This window comes from Daphnia magna, linkage group LG1 (assembly GCF_020631705.1).
Source record: "Daphnia magna isolate NIES linkage group LG1, ASM2063170v1.1, whole genome shotgun sequence".
Lineage (NCBI taxonomy): Eukaryota > Metazoa > Arthropoda > Branchiopoda > Diplostraca > Daphniidae > Daphnia > Daphnia magna.
The window spans coordinates 6607536-6627306 of record NC_059182.1 but is presented as its reverse complement, the minus strand read 5'-3'; the positions used below and the strand labels follow the sequence as shown (position 1 = coordinate 6627306).

The 19771-nt window shown below is 40.4% G+C and overlaps 1 protein-coding gene across 1 annotated transcript; it reads right to left on the bottom strand.

The window, feature by feature from the left end:
* Nucleotides 1-4454: 4454 nt before the first annotated feature.
* LOC116927705 (myogenesis-regulating glycosidase) lies at nucleotides 4455-19576 on the bottom strand. The gene is made up of 13 exons (XM_032934778.2): nucleotides 19345-19576; nucleotides 19114-19263; nucleotides 14127-14308; nucleotides 13298-13737; nucleotides 13088-13210; nucleotides 12939-13011; nucleotides 11293-11386; nucleotides 10906-11214; nucleotides 10786-10829; nucleotides 10513-10701; nucleotides 6522-6678; nucleotides 4746-4826; nucleotides 4455-4679 (listed from the first exon to the last, which is right to left on the bottom strand). The coding sequence occupies exons 1-13, from the start codon at nucleotides 19358-19360 to the stop codon at nucleotides 4558-4560; spliced, it is 1980 nt and encodes a 659-aa protein (XP_032790669.1). The 5' UTR covers nucleotides 19361-19576; the 3' UTR covers nucleotides 4455-4557.
* Nucleotides 19577-19771: the final 195 nt, after the last annotated feature.

The following is a 19771-nucleotide window of genomic DNA, read 5'->3' as shown; positions in this document are numbered from 1 at the left end:
TGTGTTGACACGTGTGCATTTGTTCACAATTGTTAAATATACGTATAAGCAATTGAATTTTTGTTTATTATATGCCCTTTGGCGTGGTGTCGAACTCGCTATATAAACAGACCATCAGCATTCATGAGCTATTATTCAGTTGAGTCGCACTGTGCGGAACGTCGTTAACGGGACACGTTAACGTGATCAATTCCATACGTCTAGGACTGGCCATTAGCAGCGACAGGTCGTTTCTATAGTCCACCAGCTGGTATATACTTTTAAACTGTGTACGAATATCGAAAATGATTCAAACTTTGAGTAGATTATTTTTATTATAAAACAAGAGTTTGAATTTAAAAAAATACATTCACAGACCAAAACCGACTCAGGGGAGTGTTCTTGTTAGTCTGGTGTTTGGCGATTCTCAGCTGCACTGCACCCCTCTGGCAATATATGATAACCCGAGTGGGGGTTCCAAAGTCAATCAATCAAAATAGCCCATGCCATAGCTGCGCACCCGTACCGAAGTCAACATCAACGGCAGTAAGAGCAGCAGCAGGCGGAGACAGTGTGCGGCAAGGCCGCGGCTTTAATCTCGTCTTGCAGCCACTTGATCTCTCAACGTCACCGTGTACAAAACTAATAGGATAGAACAACTAATTATTAATTATGTTTTCGGCCCCAATGAGATCCATTTGAAAATAATTCGTCAAGAATTAAAATATTGCTACGATAGCAATAATAAAAGTGAAACTATGGCGACCTCTTCGATACATAGTCGACTGGGTACGACGTGTTAATGAATTGTCTTTTAATTGAAACGTTGAAATTTGGATTTTAAAACATTTGCATTGTCGAGATTCACAGTGCAAATGCTTGTTAGTAAAGTGTGTACTTGAGCTCAATTGTTTTCCCTTTGTCATTGCTGTTCACCGTGCCAATGCAATCTGCGAGATCGTCGGAAACAGCAAACACAGACAATAAGTCAATAGCCGACTTTTGCGCACTTGTTCGTGATCAACTAACTGTCTGCATTCAGTGTGCAGTTTCGGACCTCCTCCGTGCCCCAGAACAACCGGCATTCATTTTGTAATTACAGTTGTTTATTCAATTTCTCGTTCAAGCATGACAAGAGCATCATTATTTTCATCCTCAGCACGTTGTGCACTTTCAGCGTTTTTTCCCATTAAGTGTAAACGGTGCATCCAATGGCACGTAATTGTTTTTTAAAACTCGATTTTTCGGCAATTGAAAGGAAAGGAAACAAACGGTTGAACTCGACAGTTATCATTCGTCCACTATTATTTTTGTTTTCACGCTCAAACAGAATCACTATATGTATAATTTACACGGTATGTATCCCATGCTTTTCATTCGCACCCCCGCAGTCACCAATTAGCATTGGAGGAGTATATAGACTGCCATAAAGAAGGGACCCTCGCTTCATTTTCTTTTCTGTTCTATGAACGTCTGATTACTACATTTGTGAGGGCTTCATATTCTATGTTGATATGGCGCTACGTATGCTTATTACATAAGACGTTTGTGTCTCATGGCGTCTCAGCGAACCAACGTCCGCTGGAACATTTTGCCATTTGTCCAATTGCTTGCGTTCAGAGGGCCTGTGTGGGTTACTTCCAATATCCTATATTTTATATACGTATATTGCGGCCGACGTATATCAATAGAGGCATCGAGTGGGTGGGGGGATCCAAAAGATATATAAGCACTATCATTTGCCAGAGGGCATGCGGCATATACCAATCCCAAACAAAATAGGTGAACGGATAGACTGTATATCGTGACCACGAGAAATAACAAGAGCGACATTAAAATGGGAAGCCCATCATTTTGGCCGACTTTGGTTTTTTTCCCTTTCTCCTACTTGCTAGATCAGTCCCTTGGCTTTTGTAAGTCGCCATTAGATACAACACTAAGCCTTTATACAAACCCAAATGCGAAAGAAAAAGGAAAAAGGAAAGCAAACTGTTCATATGTATACACAATAATAACGGATCTGCTTAGTTTTAGCATAAAAGTATATAGTCTAAGGAGTGGAGCCAAACACGCAGATGTTTATCGACTAACTTCGTCGGTGAAATATCGATTTAGAATGATTGATTGAACACAATTCAATCAGCTTCGTCTTTTGCTATATAAATACAGGTAGTTTTATCTGGAACACATGTATTCTATTCGATCCAAATGCTGACACAACCGATAAGCTGATGCAATGGAATTGTTTATCGCATCATCTCTGACAGACATTGCGTGTCACATTTTCCTTTTCACCGAGTAGCCAAGTATTGCATTTTTCATTGTTTTTTGTGTTTTGTTTTTTTTAACATTCAAATTGAACTCCATCTCGAACAATGTTCTTGCATCACAGGCAATGCCAAGCAAGCAGCAAAGAGCTGACAGGAAATGGCATACAGACTTGGCATTCGGATCTATCTTTTTGTATATAACAAGTTACAGGTCTACCAAGTCTGGTTACCAGGGTTACACACACGTGTATAGAAATAGAAATCAGCATACATTTTCATAGTGTACGTATACCTTGTAAGGTAGCCATGGTAGCGCCATCGCATGTAAGCAGACGGACTTGCGCTCTTGTTTTATTTATTTTTATTTGATACCGTCGACATTGATCTCATCAGCTTGTATAAGCTACAGTTCTTTTATCTCAAAGTCGGTTTCTTTTTTCGGTTGAAAGTAGCTGTATGGGAATTGGCCTGTGAAACCGACCGTCTCCTGGGTGTAGTACCTTCTGAGCAGCGACGGTTGAAGCATCTTTCGTTCATTTTAAACAGACACACACACACACACAGCACACACAAACAAAAACGAAAAGCGTAAACAAACAAAAAACAGGCAAACAGAAGAAAGAAGAAGATGGCTGAATTGTTCAATATGCAAGGAATGAGCTTTAGCTTCTCTTCTCTCTTGATGGTTTGATGGCAGATGCAAATTTGCTTGATTTGCACACAGCTGCAGGGGTTACGAGGGTTCCCCCCCTTTCGCTTGCCATCATCGCATATACTATGTTATTTCGCTGTACGCCATCATAAAATAAATAAAAAAAAAGATGCAGCACCCCCAATCAGCCAAAGTCGGGCTCATCCGCCGGGAGTCTTAAAGAGTCTATGGCAAGTGTTTTACAAGAAAATGGCGACGTACAAATGATTTCTCAACTGCCAGTGAGGCAGTTGCGTTTGATGCGTCAAGGGCGCAGGAAGGTCTCGCATCGTATATTGCACACACGGAAATAAGTTTGTAAGTCTCTACAATATGTTGCACGCCATTCACGCACCCTCCTACTTTTTTTTATCGTTTTTTTCTTTTTTCTTTTCTCTTCGCCATTGTGAATGTATACACGGCTGATCTGGTGTGTATAGGACTACGAATTCGGTTAAGAAACCCAGGGTATCAGGTATATGTTGTTTTTTTTTCAAAGCCTATATAGGTGCAACGGGCAATATATCCTATAAGTCAACAGTCACTATACACGTGAGCTTAAAAGTGTATGGTCTTTGTGGTCCCTTTTTCTTTGCTTTATTTTTATTTCTAGAGTTTGCAGGGCATTATTGCGGGGAGAGTACATCGAGATGTAACCGGAGATGTTGGCTGGGATTCGGTGCGACTATGCACAGTGTTATAGACTTGAGGCTGGACTTGTGTGTAGAGATATGTACGAGCCGGTGTGTACTTGGTTTGGCATTAGCTTGAATATCTCATGTTTCATCAACAAATAGACAAGTTTGCGTTGAGGCTAGGGCTACCAAGAAATGGAAGGTAAAAAGACGGTGGAAAGGGGAGCGCACTCTATCTGATTTGAAAAATACAGCACGGAGACACGTTAAAAGCCCTACCCGTAGGCAACGGTATGTCACCACGGCACAAAGATCCTTCTGCATTTCAATTTGTCGTTTCAGCGATTTTTATCGATTTCAAAAGTTCAATCCAAATAGCATTTAATTGAGTCGTTATCTATCCTTGCAAAACACGGATATAGATAGCAACTCAATTAAAATTCTGCTGCGTAAGTATCGATGATTGGCGACTAATTACAACGTCTGAAAATAGAAGAGCCCTTATTTCCGGCATGCCAAGGTTTACACACGCGACAAATTTCCATGTAGATAAATATAGTAACCTGTATAACAAAAGAGGAGTTTCTTGATCAAAAGGTGATGTCGAAAACACGCACGTTTCCGATTCGGCTGTCCCAAAATCATATATTCAGAAACGGAAAATCCCAACAAGCTTTTTCCATAGGTTTTCATACGTAAGCAACTCGGCGGACGGGATTTGCCGTTCGTGACTTCATTTTTGAAATGAAAATCCTGTGTGCATGGCATATAAAGGTCATTCACTTCCGAAGGTGCCTTTATTTTTTTTTTTTTATATTTCGCGCGCTCTGCCATCGCATGACGCATCTTTGTCTGCACGCGTAACTCGAAATAAATCGATGACTATTGAATCTAATGTATTGTAAAGAAGAATTAAAAAAAAAAATAATAATCAAACATACAGAGTATGACGTCATCACGTGATTTCTACGGTTAAATCCAATCATTGGAGAGGACTAACGCGCGTGAAGTAAGGCAGGATATCCAACGGCGCTGAATAAGAGTAAAGCCACATGGGTCCGGTGTACACCGGATGCGATGGATCAGCTTCGTCGCGCCACACGCCTACGTATTAGTTAGCAATTTATTTTTTCAATAGATTTTTTTTTTTTTTATATTTATTTCAGTTACCTTTTGGCAGGTAGATGTCCTTAGTTACAGCACCGGTTTGAAGCACTGGCGCTACGAGCACGTCGTCTCCTAAAAGATACTCTGCAAACCATAAATTCGTTGGTTAATGAATAAAAACACTTGATCAAAAGTATAAAGAGGCTTGGTGAAATGCTATACAGCCATTTAAAGCACTTTGCACTCTAAAAGTGCGGCTGCGAATTGCTTCCTGCCTACTTATATATAGAGAAAGAAACTATAAAATACAAAGCCATTTTTGTCTTTTTCAAGGCATCGCTGAACAAGTAGAGCCACTTCTTCTAGAACAAAATGAATACTGAAGTGCCTATGACATGTATCGCAAGTGTGTGGTACCATCTTAAGTACAGTATACTATACACGTCCTCTTCATCCATTTTGACAGATTCACTCACTACTATAGACTACGGGGCTTATATTTAGTTCACAGACGTCCGATGTTGAAAAAAAAAGGGACTGACTGGAACTGGCGCAATGAAATTGCAGACAAAAACATTATGGTTAAATGAAATCGTCATCAGTGTCATCACTGGCCGAGGGTTATTATTTAAAAGATATACACAACATGTTAAGACGCTCATTTCGCTGCGTTTTGGACGTTTCCTGTCTTCCTTCCTCTTTTTGTTATTTGAGTATGTACGAGAGCGATGGCGTCGGAGCTGAAGTGATTGACTGCGTGAGCGGGAGAGTATAGTTGAAGAGGTTGCGATGCGAAAAATAAGGGAAGAAAAAGGGAAGGAAGAGCAACCCCACCAAAAAATGACGGCTGCATAAGTGAATTGACGATCATCTGTTGACGGCGAATGGAGCAAAGGCAAAAAGGAAAGATAAAAGAAAAGAGCCAACGGCAGTTGGAGCGTCGGTCTGTACATAACACCATTTAGAGTTCCAGTCATCTGCAACTAAAAGCAGGCCTTTCTCTATTTCTTTTTTTTTTCTCCGTTCTTGTCGTCCATACTGAATGGAAAACTCCTTTTCTTTTTCGCTGCCGGATATTGCTGGATATACTGAGAAAAATATAAAGAGCACGCTGACAGATAGATAGACAGGGCATGTACAGGAAAAGAGAAAGAAATAACACACTGATAATGGAACAAACGGAAAGACAGTAGGATGGGAGCACTCTTCCTTTTTTGACGTCGATTACAACTAAAATATGCACCGGGTAGACTACATTACGAACCTTTAAATCTAAAAACAGCTAATATATAGTCTGCAATGAGATTGAAACGTTATACACCTGATGGAGCCAATGAAAGTCGACACTTTCATCTGCTCAAACGGAATATCCACACCGGTGTAGGTCTACGCAGATCCTTCATTTGAAAACGCCTCCAAGTTTCGGGGCAATGTAAGGCCGAGGGAGACGTGAGGAAGAGCTAACAAATCAAAATTATGTTGCCGGTAGACACGCATTGCGTTCTGTATATTTATAGCGTAGGCCTTTTGTGACTATAAACATTTGCTCCGGCGGAGCAATAAGTTTTGCTTCCGAGATTAGGGCTATCGATCGTTTCGCTGTGTTGTCCGCCATTTTAACAAACAGATCCAAATGTTGCGCGTCGAACGAGCAACGTGGGAGAGCTCGTTCAATTTCAAAATAATGTCGGGTCCTCCCCCTTATTTTTTTTTAGCGTGCCACCACTATAGCGCACGACACTATATACAATGGTTACTCTACATATTACAATTTTCTAACGTGAGAATTAAAAAAAAAAAAAAAAGAAAGAAAGAAAAGAACGGCGGCTCTACTGTTACCTGAATCGATGGTCTGGGCCACGGGGTCGGTTGGATCGATCCACCAGAGTGGTCGGTTGATGGGGTAGCCGTTGGTCATGGCCTGACTAGCCAATGTTAGGATTAATCCTGAATATTGGTAATGCAAACTCGTCATCTTGAGTGCCATATCGACCACCTTAAAAGGGAAGAAAATGAAAAAAGAAAGAAAAAAAGCAGTCAGGTATAGCACACAATTCGGCCCTTTTGAAAAAAGTTGCAAGTTACGGATGGCCGCAAGTTCTTTGACAACTTGTATATAACGTATACAAAGCTGAAAATATATACGTTCTAGTAACCTTCCAACTTTTTCTTTCGTCGAAGAGTTCACTTTGCCTTTGATGGCGTCTGACAAAGTGAGGGACATGAACGGTGCCGGAAACTGCCTCAATTCTTGTCTTATTGCCAATTCAGAAAGACAGCACATATTGGGCGTGGGGCACTGAGTACGTTTTCAAGTGCTTTGTTACGAGGTAGAGATATTCGCCGACCTTGCACACTTTATGTAGATCAGTAGCGATAAACAGTCCAAAAAAAAAAAGGTTTGTTTCCTTATGTAGAAAGAGTTTGAATTCCTCTGCAGAATAATAAAAACGTTCGACGCCACACACAAAAAAGGCCCTGATGCTTGGCCCCTTGAAGATCGCAATACCTAGTTCAATTTCATTTTTAATGTCTTTTTTTTCTTAGAATTAAAAGAAAAAAAACTTTTAAAGCTATACTGCTAGACTGTATAGTCTTGTTCTTCTCTGATCAAAGTCAAGTGCATTCGCCGGTGAATTCGAAGACTATATTATACGTATACGGTTGGCACATTAAAAGTCAAATGGCAGCACTCAAGTGTACATCGAAAAAGGTAGTATCCTTTTATTTTTGTTTCTGGCTCGAATTGAACGTAAACTGCTTTTCGTGTGGGCAGTTCTATTTGATTTGATATTTTATACCAGTTTCCTCTAAGTAGATTTTTCGGTTCGCAGGACTTTTAGGCAGACTACGTATGTAACACCTTTTTTTTTACCTTCCCCCGTCCCCTACATTTTTCCTTTAGATGCCATTGGGAATAAAAGAGCAACAAGTCTAGAGGCCAGATGCGTTGTGGAGTAGCATATCAAATATATATTGCTTCCAATGCGGGCATTGGAAGTTGAAAAAGAAAAAGATCTTTTGCTTCAATTATAGAGTCTCGTTTGATATTCAAAGATCACTTAAAGATCAGTTTTAATTTAATGTGAGACAAACTGACTCCCGCCTTAACGAAGTTGATGTATAGCTCAATCTTCGCTGCTCTCTCCATCATTCTCAGACAGTGGTTTTCAGCTTAGACTGTCTTTTTTTCGCATTCTTTGCTACTCAATTTTTGCCTTTCGTTCACCCTCCCCCCCCCCATCGCTTTATTCGTATAGGCATTTATACCCTGTACGAGGTTCTAAAAGATTAAACGAGGGTTACGTAAGAAAGAAAAAAAGCGAGGAAAAATAAGAAAGAACGACAAGCTCCTCGTCGCTTTTAAAGCCCATCAGCTCTGGCGATGCGCGCCGTCTCTCGTTTTTTGCACGGCGTTTCGTTCGTCGCAAAGTGAAACGATGTGTATATATATATGGAAGAAGAAGGGGTTTCTTGTCGTCACGCCGCAGCATCCGAGTCTAATCGCATCGTGTTACCGATTATGCTGTTTTATACCAGCAGAAGAGTCTTCATACATTCACTGGGTATATACGGTCTTTCGCGCATATTTAGGCGCATATCTACGCACACACTTGAACTCTTTCTGGCAGTTTTCGCTTCCGTTTTTTATGTTCTCGAATAACCAGAGGTGTAGGCTACATTACATTGCAACGGTTCGCCTCATGAAACATGCATTTCTTTTTTATATTTTAAGTATTATGTTATCGAGTTTTCGCTTTTTAAAAAAGGGAGTTTAGCTATAGATGCGCAATGATCTAGCATGGCGACGTTTTCACAACATGTCCTGCATATTGTGCTGGTAATGCTGTCGGTCGGGACTGAGTCTATTTGACCATCTTGGAAGAAAGACAGAAAATAAAATTCTAATTTGTGTGTGTGCAGATGGTACATCTTTCATTAGTCGTGCTAATTAACGGGAAGTCGTACTCTACACCTTTGATGCTCAGTTTCTGAATTTCAGTGACCAGTTTTACGACTATGCTCATAAAACAACAGGATGAAAAGAATGACGCAACGCATTCTCAAGTAATTTGATGAAGTAACAATTCGCTTTGTGCATAAGGCACTTGTGAAATTACACGTGCAGCATTTGATTTAACGAGGTCCGCCTCTAAGATCTCCAACACGTATGTCTGACGATCGACATTCAAAAATAAAAAAAGAGTCCGAAATGAAGAAGCCATAAAGAGAAACTTTAATTAGCCCGATGGGGAACACACACACACACACAGACACACAAAAGAAGAGCGGCATTATTATGCCAGTGGTTCGTTGTCGAGTTCTCGTTAAGATCATTGTATATTGCTCCGTGTAAGAGTAGTGAAGTCTCCTAGCACTTGAGCACCGCCTTCTCATCTCAGCGGCTGTGTATAACGTGGGGCTACGTCCAATGCAATACGTCTCCACGTCATCTTTTTTTTCCCCCTCTTCTATACAAGAATCAACATGAAAAACTTCACCAATGTCATTATAAAGGCTACTCAACACCGATAACGAGTGGTGTGTAGAGGCACAAAGGTTATCGTGTGTCAAACTGATTTTTCTGAAATGAGGAAAGTGACTTGTCCTCTCTTTTTTGTCCATAAAAACCAGTGGCATCCAATTAGGATTACGCTGTATACGTATATATATATATCCTATTGAAAAGGAAAGCCTACGAAATGTGTGTTACAAGAGGCAGCAGGGACTCTTAATAAAGAGTTTACCAGCAAAACAAAATGAATATAAATATTAATAAAACGCGTGCACTTACTAAGGTAAGTGAAGCGAAGCAAAAACGAAAACTAGGATAGCTATATCTAATAGGCCAAATAAGAAAAGCTATAGCAGAAAAAAAAAAACCAAAACAAGCTTTCTTATATTCTTATAAGGGCTTGATACTTTGATCCGCAACTCATAGGACATCAGATCCCCGCCACAAAGGGGAACAAACAGCCACTTTTCTACAGCACCCAACGCCCCACGAAAACGTGGCTTCCATGAAAAAACTTATGTCGGTTACTGTGCGTTCAGCCAACGATTCTCTCGCTTTGCACGGCTCTTTGTGTATAGAACGGAAGAGATGAGCGTCAGCAAAGAGTTGCCATCTGTTCTTGTATCAATCGTCTATAGATTTCTATGGTGAGATGCAGAAACGATACGAAGCGCAGGAAAAGCGAGCCCACGACGTATTAGACAATGATATACTATAAAGATTGATGAATTTCTACGAAAAAAATTTTAAATCGATGAATATAACAGGTTAAAAATCCCGACTTAATCTTCCAGATAGGGAGATAGTATAATTCGTAAAAGAGGGTAGATAACAACGGTATCACTAACGGCTGTGAGACATCAAGAATCGCCTGTATGAGACCACGATATCCTTGGGCCAACCCGTTTTGGATATGACACTGACCGACAAAGCCGGAAAGGGGGTTCTTTTTGCGTTCATATTTATAGACAACTCGTTCTGCTATTGTCTAATAGTTGACTGCACATCCAATGGTATTGTATATAAGGCAATAGTGTCAACTGTGTGTCAACACAGCTACAACAGAAAAACAAAACAAAGAGAAACGGTTGTAACTTGTCGCCTCTAGCACAATAAGCTATAGGCTATATATGAAAGAGATTCTTTTCTTTTTTGGCGAAGCTATTGGTGTTGAGAACAGTTTCGTTGCCGGTAATGAAACGGAGGGGTTCGTTTATACTTCATATATGAGCATATAGACACACACACACAAAAAAAGACGACTAACACATAGGAGGACCGTATAAGATTGTAAAAAGCGGAGTAAGAAGGTACCTCTAGATCGTAGTCCCACGGGGTGTAACTGAATTGCATCGTCGGCATAAAAACATTGGCCTGCATCCAGCGGATGAAGAGCTCTCTTTCGGGCAGAACGGTATTATATCCATTACCACCGATCATGTCGGGAAGAACAAATGGATAGCCTTCAATACCAAACTGGAAGAGGGTCGGAATGAGCGTGGCCTATATTGTTATCATTTAAAGATTCGATTCGTTAGAATTCATTGTTCCCTCATTTTTAATTTTGAAATATGAATATATGTTTACCAGTCCATTAGCTTTGCCCCAAACCGTGCTTTTGTCCAGCATGCCTTGCAATTCATTTTTGAATTGAATTATTTCGCTGCTAGTACAGTAGTAGTTATATACATTGAGGAATATACTTACGGGTGAAAATGGGCACGTCTTGGGCAGCCCAACCAGTTCGCACTTCCGTCATTCCGCCGAAACGTTCCATTGTCCTTACGTAAGCCGTTGAATAGCCGTTGGGCGTAGCGTTGGTTGGCAGTCGGGTCGAAAAATCGAAGCCGCTAGGCAACCAGTTGGTCTCGCCAGCGTCGATCTTGAAACCATCGAAACCAAAGTCCGTCTTCAGTTTGAAAATGCGCGCCGACCACCAATCTCCGGAGCTGGGTCGCGTGTAATCGAAATAACCAGCCAAGTTGCCTTGCCACCAGCTGGTCAACGCCGGAAGTCCTGCAGTATACAGGGAGGCAAACTGTGATTACTTCTATTTCAGATTTGATCGTAAAATTGTGATGTTTATCCACACACCGTTAGCGTCGCTGACAACGTGCGCGCTAGCTTCTGAAAACGAAGCGCATTCCGCGTTGATGAAAGGATGGATCCACAATGTAACTCTAAAGCCCTATATGATGGTTGCACAAATTGTACATTTAATTTAAAGACAGTGTGTAGGATTATTAAACAAGAAAAATGAATGCGGATCTATGTATAGAGTAAACGAAATCAAGCGTTCACAGCGACGTATTACGGGCCAACTTTTGCGTATGTACAGAGTCCAGCAATATGATGGATATAGCCAACAGACATTGTGCGTAGACTTTCTGTATTGACGCATCTCGGCTGTTAATAAGGGAGAGATGAATTCAAAAGAAACCACTCGTAAGGGAAAAATGAAATAGGAGGAAATGATAAGAAGTAAAGTATTAGTAGAAAAATCAGTGACTTTGTGAATGTAAAGACGGAGGAGAGTATATATAAGAAAACGCAAAGACTTGAGGGGAAAGTTATTAGAAACTATCTGTGCGTGCTGGTATATATATAGTAGATTAGACGCGTATAACGAACGTAGATTTCGGTAAAAAGAAGCTCTGTGATAACGTCAGCCGCCTGTCCGATTCTATTGCTGTTGCCATCGACTCTCAACATCACAGCGTTGTTTTTCTTTTGGCCTCGTTGTTATCTCATTACGCTGCCAAGTGCAGTGTAAAGGATTCAGCGAGTAGCTTTTTCGGCTCAACTTCAACTTATATAGAACAGGGCTCGGACTTTCGCACGGGAAAAATAAAACAAGTTGGGTCGGAATTGATGGATTATACCAGCGAGCAAATGAAAGCAGAGCGTGTGACACAGAAGAAGAACAAACAAAAAACAGACTAGAAAAGAAGAAGGAACGTTTGTCTTTGCCGAAACAAGACATAAAGGGAACTTGGTATAGCCTATAATACTGTGCCAATGCAATTGCACTTAAAAGTCAAGTACCCTGTAAGAATAATTCAATATTCCTTATTCATTAACAGCGTCTTTTGCTGCTATCCACCCGTTTCGCAAAAGCTTTGTCAGCAATGCTTTTTGATGCTGTTGTGTCTTTATCCTTAGATTTGTAAGCGATCTTAAGGTTTGCCAAATTCCCAACTCGATGTTCAACCTTTAAAAGCAATCTTTATTTCTTTCTCTATATCTTCCCACGCTGTTTTGTCTTGTATACGGTTTGTGTTGACGCTGTTATTTCTATCGTATGACCATTGTTCAGTTTTGAAAACGAGAGGAACGCAGCGTTTCCCTACTGGAGCTGAAAACTTCCGGTGGCCAACCCTACAAACTGTCGTCAAGACCAACCAACCCGAACCAACCAACCCAACCAGTCAATTGTGGGATGACTATATATGGTGCATTCCAGGGCTATAATATTGTCAACGGCATCGATCGACAGAATGACACATCAGGTCGCAACCGAACTAAAAAAAAAATGAACGTATTATTTTTGTTCAACTGATTGGCCAATAACGCAATTTTGCCAAGAACTTTTTTGCCGTGCCATCATCAGCAGGTACAAGATGATGGGTAAATAACTTATTTTTGGTCTTTTCTTAGGAGCTGCAGAAGTTGCAGAATTGCGGTGCAACAAAGGGAGAGACTCAAAGGCCGTAGGGAATATATAGTCTATCGATTCTTACTTGACTGTGTAGCTGATTGACCATAGCAGCCGGATCGGGAAACTTTTCCGCATCAAACTGGTGCTCACCGTAGCTGAATAATAAAACAATCGTATTACGAATAGCCATATAATAATCTGGTTTCTGGCATATTTTAATTTCTAACTCACCAAGATTCCCAGCGGTCATCGATTTCCAGTTGGCTGTCGTTGAATCCGTATTGGCGGATCTGTTCGGCGAAAGAGAGAACGCGAGCTTGATTGACCAATGTCTTGTATCTCGCCCAAGTCGACCTATATAATACCAATCATCAATTATGTTACACATAAATCACCATCATTAACACAGAAATATAAAAAAATAAATAATAATAATCCTACCAGATGGGATGCTCAAACACCCGTTGGTCAGGCGTGTCACGTGGTTTGGACCAAAAGCCTTTCGACAAAGCGAGCAGATGCATTGATTTGACATCGCTGGTCGAGCAGACGAAATAGCGAAGACCAAGTTCTTGACCGACACTTGGTCTCGGGTACGGGAATTCGTAACGAGACTTGAGACAGAGCTGATGATCACCAGAGCTGTTCCAGCTGACAAACAATGGATTCTCACGTAGGGCGTAGAAACCAAAACCATCGGTGTTGATCCAGTACGGTTCGAGGACGCCAGCGAAATCGTTGTGAAAGAAATCACCTGTCACGTACGGAACGTCAGGTCGACCACCATCTCCCATCAATGCCGTATCTCCATCGATGGGCCAGCTCTGATCGAAAACCTCTCCTCCGCCGTACCAGTGAGATTGACCCATATCAAAACAATCCTGTTTATTAAAATCGATCGATTTGAATTAGTTTTTTTTTTTTTTTTGCAACAGTTTCCTTGACACACTTCGTATTCCGTGCGTCTAAATGGATTCACGGTGGAAATGAAATGTTGGGCAACTGGACAGATACGGACGACCTATATATATAGCTTTCTGTATAAAGCCCATCCGTCACTGCCGCACGTTTGGTTCGTCCGGATAAAAAGTATAATTTGAAAAAAGTAAGAAAAAACTCTGAACCAGCAATCGTAAGAAAAGCCCATTAACATGGCTGTAATCATGAGGGCTTTCCATATGCTAATGATCGATTGTTTAGGGATTATTGGTATAGGAACGAACTGCCAATGCATTTTGACAAAAACTATAATATAAACAGAACAACTTACCGCTAAGGAGTCAAATTGACTCTTCCATTCGACGAAATGACACTGTCCATCGAGGGTTGGAGTCAGCGATAGCGAAGCCATACTTCCAAAGGACCAGCATAAACCAGCTTGGTCGCAAGGCTCCGGCGGAGGCAAATCAGACGGAATGGATCCGGCTCCGAGTACCCCCACTAGCTGCAGGCCTGTGCGAATAATTGTTATAAACACAAACCTATATACGTATATGTGTACACACATATTGGAACAGAATGGAATTATGAAAAATACTTGAAGAAAGCCAAATAGCATCTCGATAAAACTCCCGAACTATACAGCGTATATATAGGCCTACATTCCGGCGTGATGGCCAAACATAATCCCAGTCGTATATAGACGTCTAGTTCGTACATATATACAGACCGTCATGCCCAGCAGGCAACGTAAAAAAAAAAAGAGAGAAAGAGAGAAAGGCTTTCAAAGCAGGGTATGAAAATATAAACGGATGAGAGGGAACAGGAAGAAAGAAAAAAAAAATAAAAAGGATTCGATTTTTTTGTTTGCTTTCTTGTCCCGCCAACACATTTCCTACACTATTTTTTTCCGTTCTGAGTGGGAGGGTTAGTCTTCTCTTTCTATCGTGATCCGATCTCTCAATCCTGTAGCTTCATGGCAGACTAGTCTATGACTCCAAGAAATATGTCATAAATAAAAAAAAAAAGACCACCCGCCGAACACTCGCGGAGCTGGCTCAATGCTGAGCATCATCAAAGAAAGATTGTAATAGTTCCGGGGGGTTTGGGATATTAGACGACAGCACACTAACCACAACCCAAGTCGGCGTTTGTTTGTGTCTTTCACTAGCTTCTGTTTTGCCAGCCACAACAGTAGCCCCACCCTCATTTTGACGAATAGTTTCTCGCTATAGTCTCTTGAATGATGGCCTGTCTTCGTGTAAACGTTAGCATCTTCCAATATAGCAATGGCGAGGCTATTCGTTGTACATAAATCTACTTTTTTGTTTTTTCTTTTCTCTTTTCGGTGGTCACAAAACTGGCCAGTATAGTCATCGTTGTAGCACATCACTCTCGTCTCTGTCTCATTCGAAAACCTTCCCCCATTTCAATTTCTTCGTGTGATAAGGGACGTCTTGGCCTTGTCCCGTATCATTTCAATGTATATATGCTTTACAATCTGCACATTTTACAGATTGCCAAAGACTGTCGTTGGACCAATGATGAAACGTCGTGCTGTATGCACAGTATATATCAGACGTATACGTTTCATTCGATCAATAATTTTGATGAGTCGCCAGTTTGACTATAATCCCTCCAGTTGACATGAACATGTATATATGAATTGCTTGTTAAATGAAAAGGCACAAGTCTACAAGGAGGCGATTTCTATATGCATATCAGTGATGTATGCGCAATAGTTGCATTTTTAATCATTATTTTTTAAAGGAGAAACAAACATTTCGACTCTTGTATTCGGCTTATTTGTTTGTTCTTTTTCTTGTGTCCGTTCGTCTAATGGCAAAATCGAAGATCCGCCCGGTTATTACTATTCTAATGTTGAAATTTTTTGTTTTAGTCTACATTTGATTGTGTAGAATATGGCATTCTTTACGTCTTTATTTGAAACCATTCAAAATGAAAATGAGGAGCAAAAAGAGGATGGAGTATAAGTATAAAAAAGAAGAAAGAGTATAAGGGCCGGTGAGCAACTCACGAAGACCCCGGCTGCGGCTGCAATACAGACACATACAAACTATGTATAGGCATAGGCAAACAAGCTGAATAGACTAAGCTTCTTTATTGCGCTTAGTCTATATCTATACTATAGAAGTTCTAGTTTGTCTATTGGCGTTGTTTGCGTTTTCCCTTCTAACTTTGCTTTATTCTGCACGCGACTATTCTTCTCTCTGTGCATAATAGCTGTTTTGGCATGGCCGCTAGGCTTTTGTTTCCCTCTTTTTTTGTTTCCTTCCTCGTCTCTTTTATTTTGTCCTTCACGAATTTGATAATAAACTGGATTGGTTCAACGTGCTGAACTATTTCATTTTTTTCACTCAATTCACTTTCGTAGTGGACTTGCAAAGGGTATAGACGGCGTGAGCAGAACAATGGGAGAAAATGGAGGCACAAGCCACAATGAAAGCCTCTTCGTTCAGATGGAGAAGTTGCACAATAGGCATTAACGAGCTTATCAGCATAGATAGGCCTCTATATGCAGTACTGTCTCCTTGACTCCGATATTCCACCCTTTTTACTCTCTAAGCTTTGGAGGCGTTTTCTTGTCTGGTTTATAGGTCTACTTCTCTACCAGGTTTTATGGGAGATATATTTTTTTTGAAGAACTTTTCAATCCACCATCGAATCCCAGACATCACTAAACTTAACCTCCCACCTCCTCCTTTCTTTTCCCCTTTTAATTCTATTCAATATATCTTTTTAAAAAAAATGAGTTGGGGATTCTTGAGATGACGCCAAACTTTCACGTATGACATTTGTTTTTCTGTAGGCTTTTTTCTTTCCTTTTTTTTACTTTGTTCAGTCGGATCGCATCCCGACCTGTATTAACGCACTGCGCAACTATATACTACCTTTTGTGTAATTCCAGGAAGAGTTTGCCTTTTTCTCGAGTTGTTTGCTATGCTGCATCTTTGCATTTCTACTCCTTCAACAAATTGAGTTCTCTGCAAACTCTATGACGTATAGAAGGGGGCGATGGAGAATGGACAATTTCCAATGTATATAAGCTCACGGAGAATGTTTCGTATTATACAATAGGGACGCGTTGTTTGCTGGTGGTCTAGTACGACGAAAGAGAATTTCAAAACTTGCGGGCGTCACTATGTACAAGACGAAGGTATTGACGCTTTATTATTAGACGTTAAAATTTAGCCATTTTAGGTTACCGTTTATTTTCTTTTTTGAGCTTTTCAGTTTTGAGAAGAAGTTTTGATATGGTCGTTACAATGGAGGACGCTTTCAACCGTTTCTTTTTGTATGTGACAGTGACGTGACATGCCGGCGCACGTTCAAAACATTGTCAGCGATTCGAAGGGTTTCCACGTGGAGGAATTTATGATTCAACTTTGCTCGTCTTGCGGTGCGGCGGAAACGAGAATTTACTCTTTACATGCCGTGATAATACATATATTTATAGGTTTTTCGCATATGGTTTCAACCCGCAAAACATGGAATTTATTACGCAATATCTTTTTACTGGTTTTATTCTTATTTAATTATATCTTACGGGGCACTATTTTTAATCCAAGTTCTACGGCCAATATGGTTTCATCAGTACCGTGTCAAAAATAAAAATATATGTATGCCCGTTTTTTTTGGCAAGTATTTAACACAAACTTAATAGCGAGATCCAACTTGGTACAAAAAATCGAATAATAATATTCAATGGTTTACTGTATAATGACACGAGACTTGGTTACACCAGCGTGACGTGCAAATGTCCTGCCGAGTTTTCCTGTCGGCTGCGGATTGCATAAATAGACTTTGTGGGGCTGCTCATGCATTCAAAATTAGGCGTAACTAGCCAAAGTTTCATATCATATGGTAATTGACTCTATAACGGTGATATGGGTCTACCACACTCGTTGCACGGTAAATTACATTACAACTTAGCGCACTGTGACATTCAATAGGCATCCAAAAAAAGCATTCGCTTACGTTCCTGCTCTTACGCGGAATACGAATTAAGTTGTTCTCATCATTTTTAACTTGGTTTTAAACAGTTACTTGCATAAACCATGAGACCGGGGAGTTCTTATAAATTATTCTCTATTTTTTTTTTTTTTTTAGTTTGCTGCGTGTTAAATGCACTCGTTGTAAACTTAAACGTATATATAACAATCCAAGACATAACAGTGACATCTAAATTCTTATCCCTAAAAGTGTTTAAGTTTAAAACTATACCATCGGATGGTAACGACCAGAGCTTTGCTGTAATTATCATACGTAAACCGAAAATTAGTTTAAAAAAAAAAGACGTAGGATCAGTTAGAATCGTCATGTGGAGGCGTAGTATAGCCAACGTTATAATGCTAAACACATGTAAGGCACTTTTTCTTGAAATAGTTATTGTGATAAAGGAAAACTTATTAACCGCCTAACATGAAAATCACACAATACGACTGTCACTGAGCCTTTCTCGCAAACGCGATGAATAGGTGTATCCTAGCAAGTCTTCGTAGCAAAACCTCACCCCCCAAAAAAGCTGGAAAAAAAAAAAAGACTTTTGTGTTGGCGGGCGTACGTCGGGTTGTTCTTAATTAACATTTACTACAGCAACTTGTATTAAAGGGCCTGGAAACATCACCAACAGGTACTTGTAAGGGGAACGTTTATAGAACTTTCAAGCTTTAAGTCCTCTCTCTTGCTGCGGGGAACCCTTTGCAATATTGATGCAATTCATTGAAGCAAACAACGAGTATTAACTATAGCTGTTAGACTGCCATGACTCTTTCCAGCGCTTAAGAATTCATTCCAGTACCTTCTAGTTTATGCTCCGTTGTCTTGAGACTCGCCGAGTTTAGTTTTTAATTCCCTTCATTATAAGCGGAGGGTTGAACAGCGCGCTAACAACTCCCCTGACTTAAAATCCTTGAAGGCCTTATAAATGCCAATGCATTTTTGAACAAAACTCAAATTATTATTTTTTTTTTGTTTCATAAAATAAACAGTAATGCTATATATGTCTACGAGTTGATTATGCATTGGCTGTCAGGACGGCGTCAGCAGATATACTATTCCCTATTGGGAACAGAGATTAGCTTTTGTTGGTGAAAAACTGAGGTGGAGCGTGTCTGTATATGCATGTCAAACGTCGTGTTTGATTGCGTGGACATACCCAGCATAACGTGACGTATACGTGATAATTTACAAATAGCTACGGAATTAGTTCTATACTATTTTTGACAAAGACAAACAGCGATGACCGATCGCTTTAGTTCGTTTGTATAAACCATGTTTGATCGTTGTTGCCGTACCTTGTTCCGATTGGTAAACAAAATCGAAGGCGTTCCCGTTCCAGACGACCATCAACGAAGACTGCTTGGATCCGCTGCCGATGGCGACATTTGATCGTAGAATATCCGTTTGAGCAAAAGAGGACGCAACCAGAAAGACGACCAATAAACCTGTATCATATAGAGAGCATAGCATTGCCAGTTGATTTCTATAGGCTATTAAATATGCAGCAGTTATGTAACGCCACTTACCGCTTTGGGTGTTCATTGTCGTATAGAGTTCGATGGAAACGATTTACCAAATCTGCGATGCGCGAGAATGAGACGCTATCGGAACAGAATAACGGGGAGCTGAAAGGAGAGTATCCAGACAGCCAAGTAATAGAAAAGAGAATGAAAATAAAAAGTGGAATTTTGCGATGCGCACAAAAACAGAATTCAGCAGCCAAAGAAACTAGTCGGCGCTTTCGTATCAACAGACAGAAAGAGATAAGCGCTTGAAAAGCCGGACACAAACCGGACAGACGTTGGCGAGATAGCGTCCCTTGTGTCAATAACGAAACTATACTCGCATTTTTGAAACTACGTCTATACACGTCTGCTGAAAATCTGCCGCACATTCATAGCCGAGTCATTTTCAAATTCAATTGCGACCATCGCATGTTAAGCAGCAAAAACG

Bases quoted from the DNA above. Each gene is read 5' to 3' on its own strand.
- LOC116927705 (XM_032934778.2), bottom strand. The intron at 14,309-19,113 runs GTACGGCAACAA...TTATTCGCACAG, and splicing joins TGTTTACCAATCGGAACAAG to GCCTGCAGCTAGTGGGGGTA. The intron at 4,680-4,745 runs GTAACTGAAATA...ACTAATACGTAG, and splicing joins GGACATCTACCTGCCAAAAG to GCGTGTGGCGCGACGAAGCT.